The 17,445-nt window shown below is 40.1% G+C and overlaps 2 protein-coding genes and 1 long non-coding RNA gene across 3 annotated transcripts in view; 1 reads left to right on the forward strand and 2 right to left on the reverse strand.

Moving 5' to 3' along the window:
• The window catches only part of LOC104949885 (MAGUK p55 subfamily member 2-like), a 10,848-nt gene extending 5,243 nt beyond the window's left edge, over positions 1-5,605 (forward strand). The window contains exons 5-11 of the mRNA XM_010776310.1: positions 552-683; positions 1,009-1,111; positions 2,072-2,140; positions 2,221-2,382; positions 3,396-3,598; positions 3,968-4,096; positions 5,084-5,605. Coding sequence (XP_010774612.1) covers positions 552-683; positions 1,009-1,111; positions 2,072-2,140; positions 2,221-2,382; positions 3,396-3,598; positions 3,968-4,096; positions 5,084-5,260 — 975 coding nt within the window. The 3' untranslated portion in view covers positions 5,261-5,605. The remainder of the gene's footprint in view (positions 1-551; positions 684-1,008; positions 1,112-2,071; positions 2,141-2,220; positions 2,383-3,395; positions 3,599-3,967; positions 4,097-5,083) is intronic.
• A 4,829-nt stretch (positions 5,606-10,434) lies between these two features.
• Positions 10,435-12,423, reverse strand: LOC104949879 (uncharacterized). The gene is made up of 4 exons (XR_798855.1): positions 12,165-12,423; positions 11,535-11,588; positions 11,197-11,449; positions 10,435-11,077 (listed from the first exon to the last, which is right to left on the reverse strand). It is a non-coding gene; the product is annotated as an uncharacterized lncRNA (long non-coding RNA).
• Positions 12,424-13,162: 739 nt separating this feature from the next.
• Positions 13,163-16,569, reverse strand: abi3b (ABI family, member 3b). Its single transcript, XM_010776307.1, has 5 exons — positions 16,324-16,569; positions 15,557-15,724; positions 14,761-14,940; positions 14,581-14,645; positions 13,163-13,652 (listed from the first exon to the last, which is right to left on the reverse strand). The coding sequence occupies exons 1-5, from the start codon at positions 16,468-16,470 to the stop codon at positions 13,175-13,177; spliced, it is 1,038 nt and encodes a 345-aa protein (XP_010774609.1). The 5' UTR covers positions 16,471-16,569; the 3' UTR covers positions 13,163-13,174.
• Between the last annotated feature and the right edge of the window lie 876 nt (positions 16,570-17,445).

Genomic DNA, 17,445 nt, shown 5'->3' on the forward strand with positions numbered 1-17,445 from the left:
TTGTGTGTGTGTGTGTGTGTGTGTGTGTGTGTGTGTGTGTGTGTGTGTGTGTGTGTGTGTGTGTGTGTGTGTGTGTGTGTGTGTGTGTGTGTGATAAGCCACACACATTACGAGAGCTTGCAGCCTTTTTTCTATGTTCATGCATCAGTTCAGTACGAGGAAAGGCGTCAAGTGCAATGGTGGGGGGGATGGGATGGTTGCCATGGCTACAGATTTTGGCTCTCTTTTTATTTCTATGTGTCAGTCAGACTCAAGGTGCTGTCAGTGGGGGCGATACAGGGTTTTGCTTTATGAGCTTAATCTTGAATCCTTGAAGTGTTGTGAAAGTGAGCCGAGAGATGAAGTGGGCTCTAACTGATCGAGGCTGTTTCAAAGTGATGGACACTTTACACGCCCAATGTGCCCACTGCATATCATGGTCTGTTTATACACACCCAGGCAGCGGGGGAATACATCCCCAGCCTAAATGTGTATTTTTCAATCTGTTTTGACATCCATTATGGGGAATCTTTCTGACACCTTCCCTCCTTTCCCTGTCTTTATCCATTCAGGCCTTTGTAAAGTGTCACTTTGACTACGACCCATCCCATGATAACCTGATTCCCTGCAGGGAAGCGGGGCTCGGCTTCAACAGCGGAAACATTCTGCAGATTTTCAACCAGGAGGACCTGAACTGGTGGCAGGTGAGTAAAGCCAAGGATATTCAGCATTTGTTTGTGCATGTATTACCTCAGCTAAGACTAAAGGATTTTATTCTATATATATATATATATTATTGGGAGGCATGTTGCGCAGTGGATAGAGCCTTGGTGTTGAGATCAGGGGGTCACAGGTTCAAACCCCACTGCAGTCAGCATGTCGTTGTGTCCCTGAGACACTTCACCCCAAATTGCTCCTGTGGGGATTGTCCACAGCATTGAGTATGTAAGTAGCTTTGGATAAAAGCATCTAACAAGTAACATGTAATGTTATGTCAAATTATTTTGCTTGTTCTGTGTGCTCTCGCAGGCCTGCCACATAGAAGGAGGCAGTGCAGGTCTCATCCCAAGCCAGCTGCTGGAGGAGAAAAGGAAAGCGTTTGTGAAGAGAGATCTGGAGCTCACTACCACAGGTACACCTCTCACGGCTCGCAGCAGAGCAGAGGAGCTCCTCTCATTATGTAGATTCGACACAGACTAACGCACCGGCAACAAAGACAGCATCTGTTCCTCTCCACATCATACACACATTTCATCTGGCGCCGGCTGCTCATCCTGCAAACCTAGTCAGTGAGCACTGGAGAGCTGGTAATGAGTGCCGGCGTGATTAAGGAGGCCTGATTCCAATCTGCTTGTTATTAAGCTGCAGGGTCCTACATTCACAAACAGCCCCTCCAGAGAAAGCACGCTGATTCAGGAGAGGTGATAAGACCCCCGTAAATACAAACCTGATCAATAATCATCTCTTCTCTTGAGAGATGTGCAGTGAAAAGAGCCTCTGGTCCTTAAGATCTATCTGATCTCAACAAAACAGGTGGTGAGTCACAGTCAGCAGCTCGCCCTTCACTTGAGGAGGAGAGGAAGATGACAGCAAACTGTGCTGCCCTTGGAGCGCGGGAAGGACACATCTGTCCGCTTTCCACACATCATACCCACTGGGGGCATGATTTGAATACATTTTTTTTGTTTTCTTGCAGGGTGAGGTCTGAAATTGTTGATCCAGAAGAAGAATACTTCATAATGTAGCACTCGAGGCTTGATGGGTTGAATTCTGACATGAGAATTATTACCTGAGCTCATGTTTGCTTCTATGTATGTCTCTATTCATAAGGCATTCCCCCCCCATGGGCTTAATCATTTTTCATATTGAACAGATGCTCTGTGGAGCCTGGTCACAGGTGTCCTCTGGCAGCAGACAGGTCGATCAATATTAGTGCACAGCGCCCTCTAGTGGGCTGTTAACTGTAATACACTTTGGATTTATTACCCTTTGGTGCTTTCCGACTTGATCGTTAATCATTTGGACTTTGTTAAAGTTGTTGGCTGAGACAAAAGTGTGAGGTTTTATTGAGTTTTGTCTCTTTGTGTCTCAGGCCCTCTTTGTGCTGGAATGGGTGGAAAGAAGAAAAAAAAGATGATGTATTTGACTACCAAAAATGCAGGTATCGTACCTCACAATAACAACGTCCCAGTCTATGTTGTTATGATATATTCGTCCCCATAATGACTGTTTTCTGACTAGAATTCGATCGACACGAGCTGCGGATATATGAAGAGGTAGCCAAGGTCCCGCCCTTCAGGAGGAAGACTCTGGTTCTGATTGGTGCACAGGGGGTCGGACGTCGCAGTTTGAAAAACAAGCTGCTGGTGTCAGACCCCCAGCGGTACGGCACCACCATCCCCTGTGAGTGCAGCTCACTGAACCACGTGATTCAAATAATGGGTCGTTTATTACCTTGCAATGTTTTTATTTGATGTTGTTGTTGTATTTGTGTGAATATTGTCATGTTATGTAATTTTTTTAACTCAAGTTACTTTCTGTTTTTGTCATCTTGGTTTCCGTTATCTTAACGTATTAAGATGGAATGGTTTTTTAAACACATTTTATTTATTTTCCTCATATTTTTGTGATTTTAACCTTTGAGGGTCTATTTTTGCACTATGCTTATGATCACTTTCTGACTTTCTGGTTTTTATTGTCATGTGTACATTAGCTACAGTGTAGTTATGACAATGAAAATCTTAGGTCACAGGCTCCACCAACAGTGCAACACAATAAAACAGATGGTGCAAGTAAATAGAATATAGTAGAAATAGTAACGGTACGTCCACACAGCCGCGTTAAAAAAATCTTGGAGGTGGGCGTGTCTGAAGCTTGGGGATTTTTTTGCAACCAACAACCAATCACATGAATCTCCCGCCCCCGACATACAAAGCAATAGCAATGTTAAAACGAAGTAAACTGGATATAAACTCCCCAAACAGGCGAAAACCTACCAGTTACCCACTGTCCTCCGGTTTGAATCCCGGTAAGTTATTAGGGACTGGTCATAAAGAACCGGGTGATTTTCTACCGCAATAACTAATTTCTCCTCCATTTTTAAGAATATAGAAAATGAACTGCGGTATTTCACTCCCAGCTTGCACGCGGTTTGATTGGCTAGCGCTTGTACTGTCAGATTTGCATAAACGGGATTTGATTGGCTGACGCTTCCAGCTCAGCTTCAAAAGTTGAACATTGCTCAACTTTTGAATCCTGAAAATCCTGGAAATCTTCGCTTTGCTTCCCACAATGCAGTTCGGCGAAAAGTGAGGTAACGTGACGTCACCCCATTCAAAGTGAATGGGCAGAAGCGTTGGAAGATTTTTTTAACGCTGCTGTGTGGACGGGCCGTGACTCTTTTTCTCATCCTTCAGTCACCTGCAGAAAACCAAAGGTGGATGAGAGGGATGGCCAGATGTACTCCTTCATGACCCGCAGTGAGATGGAGGCCGACATCAAAAGTGGTCGTTTCCTGGAGCACGGCGAGTACGACGGGAATCTGTACGGCACGAAGATCAACTCCATACACGAGGTGATAGACACAGGAAAGATCTGCATCCTGGACGTCAACCCACAGGTAGCGGAGTCCTGCTCTGCTTTCTATCAAGTGTTTGTCATGTTTTCATGTAAATGGCTTCAGTTTAAATTCCATATTCGAGCCAATTTTGTTCGGCTCGTTGCTTCTGTCGTATTTTCAGGCTGAGCACCTCATCAATATGTATCAGAAAGATCTCTTAATGATTGGCATCATGCACTGGAAACACTCGGCTAATCTTATTTGCATACATTAGCTTGATAAATGTGTTGGATCAGGATGCTGCAGTTGCATTTTAATCACATTCTCTCTCAGCTTTATAATTGTGTGTCACAGCTTTTCCCTTGGCTTGCTGTGCAGTCATGCAGGGATTGTAAGATGTCTCACGTCCGTTTTTTCTTTTCTTCGAAGGCTCTTAAAGTCCTGCGGACGGCAGAGTTCCTGCCCTATGTTGTCTTTATTGAAGCTCCGGATTTTGAGGTTCTCAAAGCTATGAATAAAACAGCAATTGAGTCGGGAGTGGTGACGAAACAGTTAACGGTGAGTTTGTGTTTTGGCCCTGAAAACCATTTTCTGGGTTTCACGTTTCATTCATCTTCTACCATGCACAATATGGTTGTGATGAATCACAGTTTGGAACAGTTTTATTTATTTTTTAAAGTGGGACTATTGCCTTAAAGTGGACCTATCATGCTATATTTGAATAATACAGTGTAGGACCATACCTATATAAGGCATATTTATACTTTTTTATTTTTCAAAATACCAAATATTCCTCATTTCGCTCATTTTAACACTGTCTTTGCATGGGCTGTTCTGTGAGAACAGCACCATCTACAGGCCTGGCATATGTACTACAGCGTCTCCAGCACTTTCGAACGGCAATGTCCGTGGCTGTCTCCTCCTGATTGGTGGACTTGGCCCAATAGCCGTAGCGCCACTTCTGTGACGTCATAGAAGTGTTCAAATCTGGATCAGTCTGTATCAGATCCGTTGCAGCCCCTTTTTAAGAGATTTGGTTATAGAGGACATTAGAGAGGGTTGTGTTTTCTGACACTTGGTGAGTTCCCTGGAACACCGGGGACACATGTTCATGTATAAAAGATGTACAAAAGTGCATTTTGCATGATAGGTCACCTTTAACTTATTGATAAATAAGTATATTTACAGATTTTTTCCATACGTTTTTCCATATTAATCAGTTACTTATTTAGTTACACATATCCAATAAAAGGGAAAAAAATAAATACTTTTAAAGGCATGTTTTCAGGGGCTCTAAAAGTTAGGTTTTTGTTAAAGCCTGAAATAGACTGAAATTCATCATATGAAATCTCAATTTATTGGTAATGGGAATACCTAATGTGGTTGTTTTACTCTGCAAAGCAAACCAAAAAATTACTAACATTTAAATGACGTAAACTAGTTGGATTTATGTGCACCCAATTTTAAAATTAACTCCATCCAAGTAATAGCCTGCCCTTTTGTTTTGTATTGTCACCTAATCGTCTCACTGTGTTTCTCCTACAGGACTCTGAGTTGAAGAGGACAGTGGACGAGAGCGAGCGCATCAAGCGGGCGTACGGACATTACTTTGACCTCTGCATCGTGAACGACGGCCTGGAGGCTGCGTTCAGGAGCCTACGGTCTGCGCTGGAGAAACTGTACACGGAGCAGCAGTGGGTGCCTGTCAACTGGGTCTTCTGAACCAAGAGGTCACCATCAAGCCACAGGTCAAAGGTCAGAGGACGGTGAGGTAGCTCCAGAGGGGCCGTCTCCATGCAGTCGATTGGTGGTGGGGGTCCAAGCGTCATCGTTCAGTGCAAACGACCAGCCTCGTGTAGAGCGTTTTTGTACAAAAGTTAGTGTTCCTCCGTTGAGGCTAATGTCAAGTTATACTTTTATTTGAAATCATTTTACTGATATTTGTCGAGAAGGATTTAGAGTTGATTAGGAGGTTTAGTGCAATAGTGTGAGTGAGCGTGTGTGTGTGTGTTTGTTATCATAAACGTGGAAATAGAGTTACGGCCCGTCCACACACAGGCATGAAAAAAATCTTGATGCTGGGCGTGTCTGAAGCTTGGCGATTTCATGCGACCAACAACCAATCAGGAATCTCCCAGGAATCTCCCGCCCGCCCCCGGCATACAAAGCCTGTCCATTCAATGTTAAAACGAAGTAAACTGGTTATAAACTCCCCAAACAGGTGAAAACCTACCAGTTTCAACAACTGTCTCTGCCACCTCTGAGACTGCCAAGGCACACAGGTTTAGGTCCCGGTAGGTGAACAGAGAGCCGTCGTAAAGGACCGGGACATTTCCTACAGCGATGATTAATTTATCCTCCATTTTAATATGGAAAAGACCGCAGCAGTATCTGCATACAGTACACGCGGTTTGATTGGCTAGCGCTTGCACTGGCGGGATTTGATTGGCTGATGCCAGCTTCGCAAGCATTGGGAGCATCAAAAGTTGAACATTGCTCAACTTTTGATGCTCACGATGTTTGCAAAGCCATGCTCCGCTCCCCACAATGCAGTTCGGCGAAGATTAAAAATCTTCTACGTCACCCCATTCAAGTGAATGGGCGAAGCTTTGAAAGATTTTTTTCATGCCTGTGTGTGGACGGGCCGTTAGAGTAAAGAATATGTTTTGGAGATTAATCTTCCGAAGGTTTTTTTCGTCGAAGGATATAAAACTTTCTAGCCTTTCCTACTTTATGTAGTGTACTGTTTACATTGGGTTGGTAGGACAGATTGGTGGTGATGGAAACATACCAAATGTCATATTTATTATAGACCATTTGATCACACAGTATGATTGTATGTGTTCAGAAATGTTCTTTATATCGTTTGTCTCCACTAATTTGAAAAATGAACAGCAATAGATTCAAACTATAACATATATGTGCAATACATTTACACACAGACACTGATGTATACATAAACACACTTTGTGTTAAGATTGCAATCCTTTTATCTTTGAATGTTGATTACATTATACATTTGTTGTCCTATGCTGGTAAAGCGTCAGGTTTATTCGACAGAGAGACGACCCAGCAAATTGATTCTGTTGGAGTTCTATTTGTAGCACTAAGAACAACAAAAAATGTAAAAGTAGCCTACAGTATGCACTGATTGTATAATGAAGGCAAATATGTTACCTAACAATACAGGTTGGACAATTAATGGACGTTTTTTTTCTGTTATTTCTGATTTACATACAGTCAAATATTTACATACTTACTTTTGCCTTAACGTTGTTCAAAAGCCAAGGAAACACTCACTGTACATGTTCCTTCTTAGAGAATAGAGAAGAATAATACTGGCAATGCATTGAATATCTATTTTATTTCCCCTCAAACTTGTAAGTACTGTATTGTAATAAAGAGTATATAGTATAACATAGAGAGCCCCTCTGTGCTTTCATGGTTCTGCTGGTGTGTAGATGCAGTGGGACAGCTACACTGTAGTTTGATGTTCATATCAAAGTGTATTAAAATGGAGATGTTGAGAGGATTGCTTCACTGTCTACAGTTAATATCAATGCAAAGCTCAAATCAAAGCATTAAATAAGTGACATACTATTTTTCAGCATACACAGAAACAACATAAGGTGAGTCAGTGTTTGGTAAGTTCAAATGTAAAGCTGTTGGAGGCCTGGTGTTTCCTGTGTGGCTGCAGGGGGGGNNGGGGGGGGGGGGGGGGGGGGGGTGATGGTGCTCGATGATGGTGCTCGATGGTTGTTATGGATGCAGGTGTCCCGCGGGTGTAATCCAGTGATGAGGAGACTGCGTTATCGGATACATCTCAAATGCAGGTGGAGAGTCATCGGACCAAATGCTGGTAATCTTGGGATCAAACTGAAAAAACGTAAAGTGACATTTTATTATTTTAATTATCTGTTCCTACAATATCATTTTAAAATTGTCACGGTTTCATACTTGATATTACAATTGTTTTTAGAAAATTATAAAAATGAATCTGAAGATCTAGATTACTAAACTTAAATAATCAAATATCTGATGGATGTAAAGATGGAGATACTTGCCAAAAAATGGGTTGGATTTTAAGAGATATAATTTAAATGTATGTAGCATCCAGAGTCAAACTGCATCAAATGAAGCACAGTCTCATTGTAATAACAAAATTCTACTTAAAATTGTCTGTTTTTACACCTTGTATTTCTTACTGAGAGTTAGATGTGAAGATGGATAGACTGAAGAAAATAAATAAGCATATTTCCAGAAAAAAAAATTAAACTTTTAACTTAATTGTTGATTATTTTAAGAGAGATTTAAATTGAATTACAATTGTTCAATGTCATCCACACATGTCTATGAGTCAAACTGCACACACAGTAAAGCACACCCTGTTATTGTAGTAACAGAATTCAATTTAAATCAGTGTTTTATATTTCATGTTTTTAATTATTAAAATGAGTGGAAAGCTCTAGATTACTAATCTATTGTAAATATGTACAATGGTATAACAATGTTGTGGTATTTTTATTATTGCTTTTAGGATGTCTATCACCATCTATTAAAGGGACTATCGATAAAAACTAGCCTTTTGGCTAATTTGAGTACTTTTACATGTTTTTAATATGTTGATTAATGTACACTGTCCCTTGTTTCCAATAAATCAATTCAATCTTAAACAAAATTAAACGTTTTTTGGTGAAAAGCTAATAGTCATTTTGTGACATGCTTATTGGCTTTCTTGCTGACAGTAAGATATGAAGACACATACACTCAAGACTGTCAAACTATTCCTTTAAATGTTGATTTTTAAGACTTATTTAATTGGATTTTTAAATGTTTATATGACTTTTCTATTAATCTTCTGTGTCCAAATACAGCCTGTGATTTAGTTAAAGTTGTCCAATATGTTGGTTATATTAATGACAGTAGTTTAAACCTTTGCAGTGACTTTAATGACGGGCTTACGCACCAGTGAGTATGGTGGGGGGAGATCCACAGTGCTGTACCGAGGGGGGAATCTGTCATATTGTGTTTCTTCTTCTGCCTGAGCCTCAGGCAAAGAAATCGTAGAGAGCCGGTTGTCATCATGTGGCGTCGGTACGGTGACGTCATACGCTGCTCTTTTCTTTTTTGACTGCATATAGAAGCAGAGGAGAACCACAGCGATGGACGCCACCAAGCCTGGGAATCTAGGAGCACATTTCCATCATTCAGAGACTTCAGAGGTATATCATCTGGGCGATTTCATGTTTGCCTTTATTTGATTACTTACAAACATTGGAGGATATTCCCTACTGGAGCCATGGCTGTTGTTATGTCAAACTGCTGACATTGCTCTAAGGAAAAAACTAAATAATGATATGTAACATGGTCAACCATTGACAGTGTGACAACTAATTGAAATTAGAATAATGTAGACTGAATATGAATGCAAGTAGACGGTTACTAATTACAGTCTTTCAAGTATATGTACTTTTTATTTTAGTATTTCCATTTCCTGTTATTTTGACTTTTAATACAATACATATTGAAAATAGTGTACTTCCTGATGAAGATAATGAGGATGATGAAGATTACATTACATTATGAGTTTAAATAAGATAATGAAGATTACATTACATCATAAGGATAAATAAGATAATGAAGATAATATACTCCACTGTATTGACTTGCTATCTTAAGTTGAACAAAACATAATCAACAAATGTGACGCATTATTATAACATTGAGCCAATAAAATCCACAAGCTACTGGCATAAAAAAAATAGTGCAATTTTGATGCATTCATTCTATAATAATTCAATCATTTATTTTCTGAGAATGGTCAGTTGTACAGAATAAGCGCTCTTACTTGATAGTAGGGGCTCTTACTTATTTTAACGCTGTAATTTTTCTCACTATACTTAAGAATAAGATCTGAGTCCAGCTGTTCAAACGTGTTAAATGTTCTATGACATGTTCTGGAGATGTGGACAAGCTTGGAAAACCTCTACAGTATCAGATTTATTTCAGTAAAAGAATAAAACAAGCTGTCTTCTCTGACGGAAATGAAGTCTTTAGACGTGACGCACACAAATCAACAAGTGGGTGTTGGCTCACAGGATGTTATGATGTGTCAGCCTTCACATACTCGAGCCCACTAGTACGAGACTAACTGACCAATCACATGGTTGACTTGTGACCTATGACCCTGCAGTATTTCACTAACAATAACACACTTTTAAACGCTTTCAAAACTCCTCAGCGTTGTACAAATAAACAAGCTTGAATCAAAACGATCTGGATGACCGGGATACTGTTTAACTTTATTGTCTGAGTTTAACAACCGACGGTGAACTTTCATCATATAAATCTCGTTATAACCGTTAGAGAAAACGACTATATTCAACTAATTCTAACATACATTACCTTGATCACACATAATTAAAAGATAAATTGATTATTTCATTACAATGGGATGAGTCCTTACCTTTTTTAAGACTCCAAAACAAACAGAAAGTGTCCTGCCCTCAGGACTGTATCAAAGGATAATGTGTGTCACTTAGGGAAGTGCATGACCCGATGAGCTTTTACAGCATTATTGTTTTTTTTTAAAGACACAGGACTTAGAGGTGTGCTCTGTGTCTTACACATCCTGCATGTTAAACAAAATCATTCATTCTCTATTTGCTGCAGCACAGCAACAACTATGGCGTTCCTCAGGGATCAATAATAAGACCACTCTTGTTCTACTTGCAGTATACAAACTTTGTCAAAATAACCAAAACATTTCAATTGTATCCCTCCAAATAGTCATGGCTTTCTGAACTAAAACTGATCTTATTTAGTATTTACTAATTTACAGATCTACTTTTAAAATGTTGGGTGGGGGTTATATTTCAAGCATGATAAGACTTCAATTCATTGTATTCACAAATATACATTTCTTTATTTTGTAAATAACATACTGTATGTTAAACAGTTGGTAATATTCAAGCATGTAAACAAGTGCCTTAACTTAAATACTGAATCTCTTTTAGGTATGCATATTGTACATATGGCAGTGTTTAAACAAGGTTGAGTATGAAACTTTAGTATTTAAAACAGTCAAACCCAGTCTCTCCTTTTCCACACAGTGGATTGCTTACAGGTAGATTAATCATATACACTTATGTCCCAAATGAAACTTATAACCACGTACAAGCACTAACGTTAACAGTTACCTGTATGGGCTCAAATAAGGGTCAAAAAGATATTGTGAAATTAGGTTGTGCTTTTTGTTATGTAATAAGAGACATGTTAAGAATGACTGAATTTAAACCCAGGCTTTTACATTTTAATTCTTAAATCTTATTTACAACCACGTTTGTGAAATGATGTCAAACTCTAAGTGACCCTTATTTGATTCTATAGGAATGTTATGTAAAAAAAAAAGGTACGGTTTGTTTAGAGTTGAGGATGTTTGAAGTGTATGAACGATGAGGTGGAGGATCAGGGTCGCTCTGAGTAAGGTGGAAGATCTGAGTATGATGGAGGGGGGTCTGGATAGGATGGTGGTTCGAACTGGAAAGGATAAAGAGTTATTCAATTACATAAATATTGCACTTTCTTTGCTGAGGATAAAATCTTTTGAGAAAATTTTTAAAGATAATTAGCAGAAAAAACCCTTTATCAAAACCTACCCTGTATGGAGGAGGGCTGACATTCCTTGAGCAGTACATGGGAGGCTCTCGGTAAGGAGGTTGAAAATAAGCTTCATATACGTCCATCATTTCCTCGTCTTCCTCTCCCACCTGCTCTTCTTCACATATGGGGATGACGTACACAGAGGGAGAGTTAGCCGGCATCGTGGACAATCTTTCTGCTTCTCTGCGCTTCCTTACGAAATGGTAACAAAAAGCCCACAGTAGGATACCAGCGCACATCAAGAGGATCCTGAAATAAAAGACGGCTTGAGTATACATGCAGCAGGCATACAATGAGGTGTAGAGGAGGTCAAATTAACGTTTGAAATACTTACTCAATCACAGGATAATAAAGGACCATGGCAGTTTTCTTTTTTTCTAAATCACACCTGAGAAAAAATGCACAAACAGGCCTTGTTATTCAAAGGGACCTGAAGATAGTAAATATCTAACCGTTTGTCATGTTATATAATGTTCAGTTTTGCAATACAGTCAGACAGTTCAAAGGTAGCTCTTTATTGCGTTGTATCCCTAAATAACAAACCGACATAAACAGAATGTCTTTAAGGCAGATATAATTACTGTGAAAGTTTCACAATCCTGAAACGTATATCCACCGCAATAACACTGTAGGTTTTGATCTGACTCCCACACTTAGTCAATATAACACTATAGTTCAAAGATAAAACTGCACAGCCTGTGTTGCTCTAATGGCATGTTGCTACATAAAAGATTGAATTCGAATTTATTAAAGCAAAAGAAAGCAGCAGTAAAAGAAAGTGGCTAACATTTCCTTTTCATTTCTGACGAATATATAAAACAGGACCTTCTACAATGAGCCTGTTTCTCCAGTTTCAGGCCTTGCTGAGTAGAGTCAATAAAAAAAGCACAGAAAAAGATTTATCAAATTTGGTTGAGCTGTCTCTGACTAAATTAATATGTTCCATTCAGTAAATAAAGCTTACCTTCAAGTACACGCCATGCAGTGCAGGTTAAGTAGCGCGATGACTTGCAACAGACATTTTATAGCCTCCTTGACCTATTTAAAGTAGCAGAACTCACCGGCCAGTGACGTAAAGAACTTATCATCTTTGACACTGTTCCCACTCCAATGACACTGAGGGGCCAAAGGGCGCTCTCTGTTAAAAGTGATTCTTAATCACTAGGAAACAATGTGATAAACGCAATGAAGTAATAATGAAGGCGTGATGACATTATAGGGAAAAGACAAAATCCCCTGTTTCAGCTTGTGTCCTAGGAATGCAGTCAAGGTTTTGTTGAAACATGTCAGAGGAATCTGCACTGCAGCAGAATGTTTCACTTTGAAGGAGGATTCTCTGTCCCAGAACAATAATAATTTGAGGCTCACGCTGAGCCAGCTCAAGGTTACACCACTACACACACCCTAAAGAGGCCCTGTAATGCTCATGTTTAGGTTCATATTAGTATTTAGTGTCTCTACTGTGACATGTCTCTATGCTTTAATATTCAAAAAGCTCTTTTTCTCATACTACCTGTGCTGCAGCACCTCTTTTCACCCTCTGTCTGAAACCAGAGCCCAGTCTGCTCTGATTGGTTAGCTGGCCGCCTCTGTTGTGATTGGTCAACCAGCTTAGAGACGTCCCGCCCCTTGGCCTTTCACGTACAATATGTTGGAGTGCTAGCCAATAGGAGCGTGAATGTTGCGTAGTGATGTCACTATGTTACAGAAGTAAATAAAGGAGTCCAATGGAGGGAACTTTGGTATTTTAGCCTTTACAGACCATATACATGCACAAAAACCTAAAAAACATATAACAGGAAAGGGAAAACCCCCAAAAAGTATAAAAGAACCTCTTGAAATGTTTTATTTAAGCTTATTTCTGATCCCACAATAATGCCTGAAATAATTTCTCATGTTTGTACACACCCCAGCATGCCTGAGAGTTACACAAGAAGTTACTCCTTGAAGAATAAAAACATCCGATAATGTCTGTTAGCGTAGGAGAGGAGGAGGTGGAGGTGGCACAAACCCAGAGGTGCCAGTCTGAGAGGGTGGTGGAGGAGGAGGAGGAGGAGGAAGAGGGGAACCTCCCGATACAGGAGGAGGTGGAGGAGGTGGAGGAGGAAGAGGGGAACCTCCCGATACAGGAGGAGGTGGAGGAGGTGGAGGAGGAAGAGGAGAACCTCCCGATACAGGAGGAGGCGGTGGCGGGTAGGCGTTGTTCGACGGAGAGATTGGCGGTGGAGGGGGAGGTGGGGGGAGACATGTGGGTGAGGTTAAATTTGGCGGAGGAGGGGGGAGGCCTGTGTCCATTGAGGAAGGAGGTGGTGGTGTTGGTGGAGGAGGAGGGGCGGTCATACTGGGGTCCAGATTGGCAGGAGGAGGCGGAGGCAGGCTGTTGTCGGTGGGGTTGGAGACGTTTGGCCAGGTGGGGACTGATGGAGGGGGGACAGCGATGCCGTAACTGGACCTGCATTAAAAAAAAAGAAACGTTTTTTTAAAAGAATAGTTCAACATGTTTCTTGAACAGATCCAGAAAATATTAGATGTATTAATAAGAGAGCTTTAGATAGCTGTTTTTACTAGCCACGACTTGTATTATTTTCCCCTTGTGAGCGTGTGTGTGTCTGTGAAGAGATAGCATCAAATACCAAACAAGATGCAGTCACACAACTTTAGAGATGTGTAGTTGAGATCCAAACAGATTGTAGATGGATGTGGTTCAAACAAGGGTGCTGTACAGTGAGTAGGAGGCAGGGAGTAGGAAAGGTGCCATTGGTCTCCCAACTATACGCCCTTGGTGGCTGGGGGGATCTCACCATAATATGTTTCTCTAGATGTTGGATTCAAGTAAGAACTACACTTTTTTAGCTTGGATTTATTGTCTCTAACTCCGTAGTCAGGGGGTTATTGTGCTCTAAATTCCACTCAAAAGCAAAACTCCATCACATTGCAGGCAGTGAAAAGGAATTGGGGTTAGTGGACGAGGACTCATTTTATAGGGTTTAAAAAGCAGAAATGGCTGAAGCTAGTTCTGCATTAGCTGTGCAAGAGGATATAGTGGGCCTTGAGTAGTTTGCGTGCAATGCATCCTGGTACATGTATGCCCTGCCAGTCAGTTTCATTAACAGGAGAACTCCGTTTTCTTTGTCAATATAGCACATACTTAGCATGAATAATCAACACTGATTTGATAACGTAACAAAAGGTTGTGAATGTTTCCTTTTTAGTGTGAGTGTATTTTACTGTTTCTTTCGTCCATATTTCACTAACCTTTCCGACATGATCTTGAATTGTGCAGCTTATGTTATGCCTCTTTTATAATAATCAGTATGGGAGTGTTAATATTTTTAACAAAGTTGCTTTAAAAAGGGTAAAAAATAAGTTGTTATACTGACACAGTGTAGTCTGCAGTGCTCTGTATGCTCTCTGTGGAGTCGGCTTTCTTAGGCTGCAGGGGGTACTTTGGGGAGAAGACGGATAAAGGTTTAGAAAACAAAGGCATCTCTACACAATGAAAGGTTTTGAACTTAAAGTCAATTTATTTTCTTTCTCTTCCAATTTCACATCCAATATACCTCAAAGCAGTGTCCAGTGGAGTCCAAGATGGAGAACGATATTGGGACTCTGGAGTAACTTCTCTCCGGCTCCTTGCCTGCTGTCGGGGGGGTGATGAGCTTGGCTCGGGTTCTGTCTTTAGGAGTAGTGAAAGCACCAATCTCTCTCCTGGCTACCGACTCCAAGTGGATAGCTGCAGCCTGGAGAAGAGCACAGAGAGACACAAACACTCTCAGAACACTTGTTCCTAGATAGCATATTGACCAGACTGACTTCAGATGTGAGCGACGACCTGCAAGTGGAGCAATGCAGCAAATGGACACTTTTTGCTTTTCCAAATATACAACCAACTGTAGAAATTTGTATTTAAGGTTTAATGTAGTGGCCGAAGGTCAAGCACTCCATTGTTCAGCAAAAGCAGTTCATTCAATTATGAAAATGAGGATACAAACAAGTATGAATACCACTTGTATTTACTTGTTTCATTCTGTTATTTCACCAAATAAAAAGCAGAATGCTGCAACTTTTACAGACTATACTTTAAAAATGTTTTTGCCATGCTATGGAAGGTAGTGTTTTCAGAAACATTGTTTTTATAAATATAGTTTGTCAATACTTAAACAGTTGCAATACTTACAATACTGCCAAAACTATTTTGGTATAATGGTAACAACAATTGTAGTAAATATATATTTGTAGGAACTGTATTGAGGTTTTCCCTGCATCATAACAACAATATGCAAAGGTCACATGACTCTATGGGGCAGCCGAGGTCAGGTGAGCAGTTTCAGAGTTTCAGGTAGATGTGGTCCTCACCAGGGACAGCAGGTTGACGGAGGACTCCAGGTCTCTGATCTGCAGGTCCTGGGAGTCCAGCAACCGGAGCAGGGTGCTGCCCACGCTGTTGATCTGGTACGCCACGCTGGCAAGAGCCTGAGCAGCCAGACCCATCGCCTCCTCAACCGCCTTCGATGTGTCCTCTGCCTGGAGGGTTGTATTTATGGTTTTACAGTGGTGAAATGTAATGAAGTACATTTATCAAGCAATGTACTCTAATACAATTTTGCAGTATACTCTACCTGAGTGTTAGCATTGTATGGTATTCATAGTCCAATACACTTTGGAAGCCAATAATGTAGTTTTTACTCCATCTCTTTTACTTGACAGCTTAAGACTTACGTTACTAGTTACTTTGCAGATCCAGATGATTAGCTAATACAAAATACTAATAAACTCATAAACCAAATTGAAATACATTAGAGATTAAAATATCCAATAGCACTATTTAAAGTAAATAAAGTGTGCTTCACTTTACCAGTATTTTAATATAGGATTCTTAAATGGGACATTAAGCTTTAAGAGTAATATCCCATTTTAGACATTAATTATTTTAAAATGCCAATACTGTAGCCTACTTTTGCTACAGTACTTTTACGTTTAACAGAGTATTTTTCCAAGTGCGTTTTTCTACTTTTACTAAAGTAATCGATCTGAATACCTCTGTAAAACACATGGAAAGTCCTAAACCTGGTACCAGTTGTGACTTTACCTGTTGTTGTTCACTGACCATTGGGCCCACTCACCTGGAGGAAGTTGCTCTCGCAGTAATCTGCGACGCGGTGGAGGTTACTGTGGTTATCAACCAGATTCCTCCTGGCAGTCGGCGCTTCTTGAAATATCTGGTTAATAACTTCAGAAAGCCTCTTTTGCTCCGTCATTTCTCCCATCATCGCTGCTAACAAACCCTTTAAAAACAACTCCCCGCTGCTGCAGGAAGATGTGGAAGTGTGTCAGGGAGGAGGTCGGTGTTCGGGAAGGCGGAATCACCGCAGGGGAAACATTTCCACAGCAGCTGATCCTGGGGCAGGGCTCTGCTCCAGGTACACATCCACCCAAACTAATGAACAACACACATCTGTTTCTAAGGACACATCATGTACCGTTTACATCGTTGTACTTGTTAACTATACAATAATATATTACAATATATATTTAAATCCAGTTGCGTATCACAGCTGAGCCACCTGTGTTATATTTGCAACATCCACTAGAAGGCAGTGCAGTCTTATGTCAAGGCCTGTTGATTAGCCTGTTGTATGATAATACATGATAAGCAAGCTATCCCTTTAGGTCAACAACACACGGATAACAGTATCTACATAAGGAACGGTTTACTCCACACACGCATAGTAAAGGTTAGCCTTATTTTATTTTGTTACAAACACACACGGGACAGATTGATAATTAATCCTTTATTAATAGTTGACTGAATGTTCATGATGATGATGTTTTGTGTTGATTAAGCTACTTGAAAGTAATTGTATTATTTAATTTTGTAAATTATTTCCTATCTACATGATATTTAGAATAAACTGATCGATAAACATGCTTCTAAAAAAAAAGAAGTACTCATAATACCAGAGTGTAGGACTACTCTGTTACAAGTAAAAGTCCTGCATTCCAAATCTTACTTAAGTAAAAGTACAAACGTATTACCATCAAACTATACTGAAAGTACAAAAAGTAAAAGTAATCATTCTGCACACTGACCCATTTCAGAATAATATAAAGTACAGAAGTATTACCAGCTTGATGTACTTCAAGTAGTAGCCTACTCTTTACCTCTTTTCAAAGTATTACATTATTATGGTTATTATAATATCCAGTTTCTTTTCATTTAGGAGCATTATAATGTTGTAGTTGTT

The sequence above is a fragment of the Notothenia coriiceps genome, unplaced genomic scaffold, assembly GCF_000735185.1.
Source record: "Notothenia coriiceps isolate Sejong01 unplaced genomic scaffold, NC01 NC01_scaffold00016867, whole genome shotgun sequence".
Taxonomy (NCBI): domain Eukaryota; kingdom Metazoa; phylum Chordata; class Actinopteri; order Perciformes; family Nototheniidae; genus Notothenia; species Notothenia coriiceps.

Excerpts from the sequence above, each read along its gene's own strand:
- abi3b (XM_010776307.1), bottom strand. The coding sequence starts at position 16,470 with ATGATGGGAGAAATGACGGAGCAAAAGAGGCTTTCTGAAGTTATTAAC. Across the intron at positions 14,941-15,556 it reads CCGTCAACCTGCTGTCCCTG|GCTGCAGCTATCCACTTGGA; the intron begins GTGAGGACCACA and ends GCTCTTCTCCAG. Across the intron at positions 14,646-14,760 it reads CCACTGGACACTGCTTTGAG|TACCCCCTGCAGCCTAAGAA; the intron begins GTATATTGGATG and ends TTCTCCCCAAAG.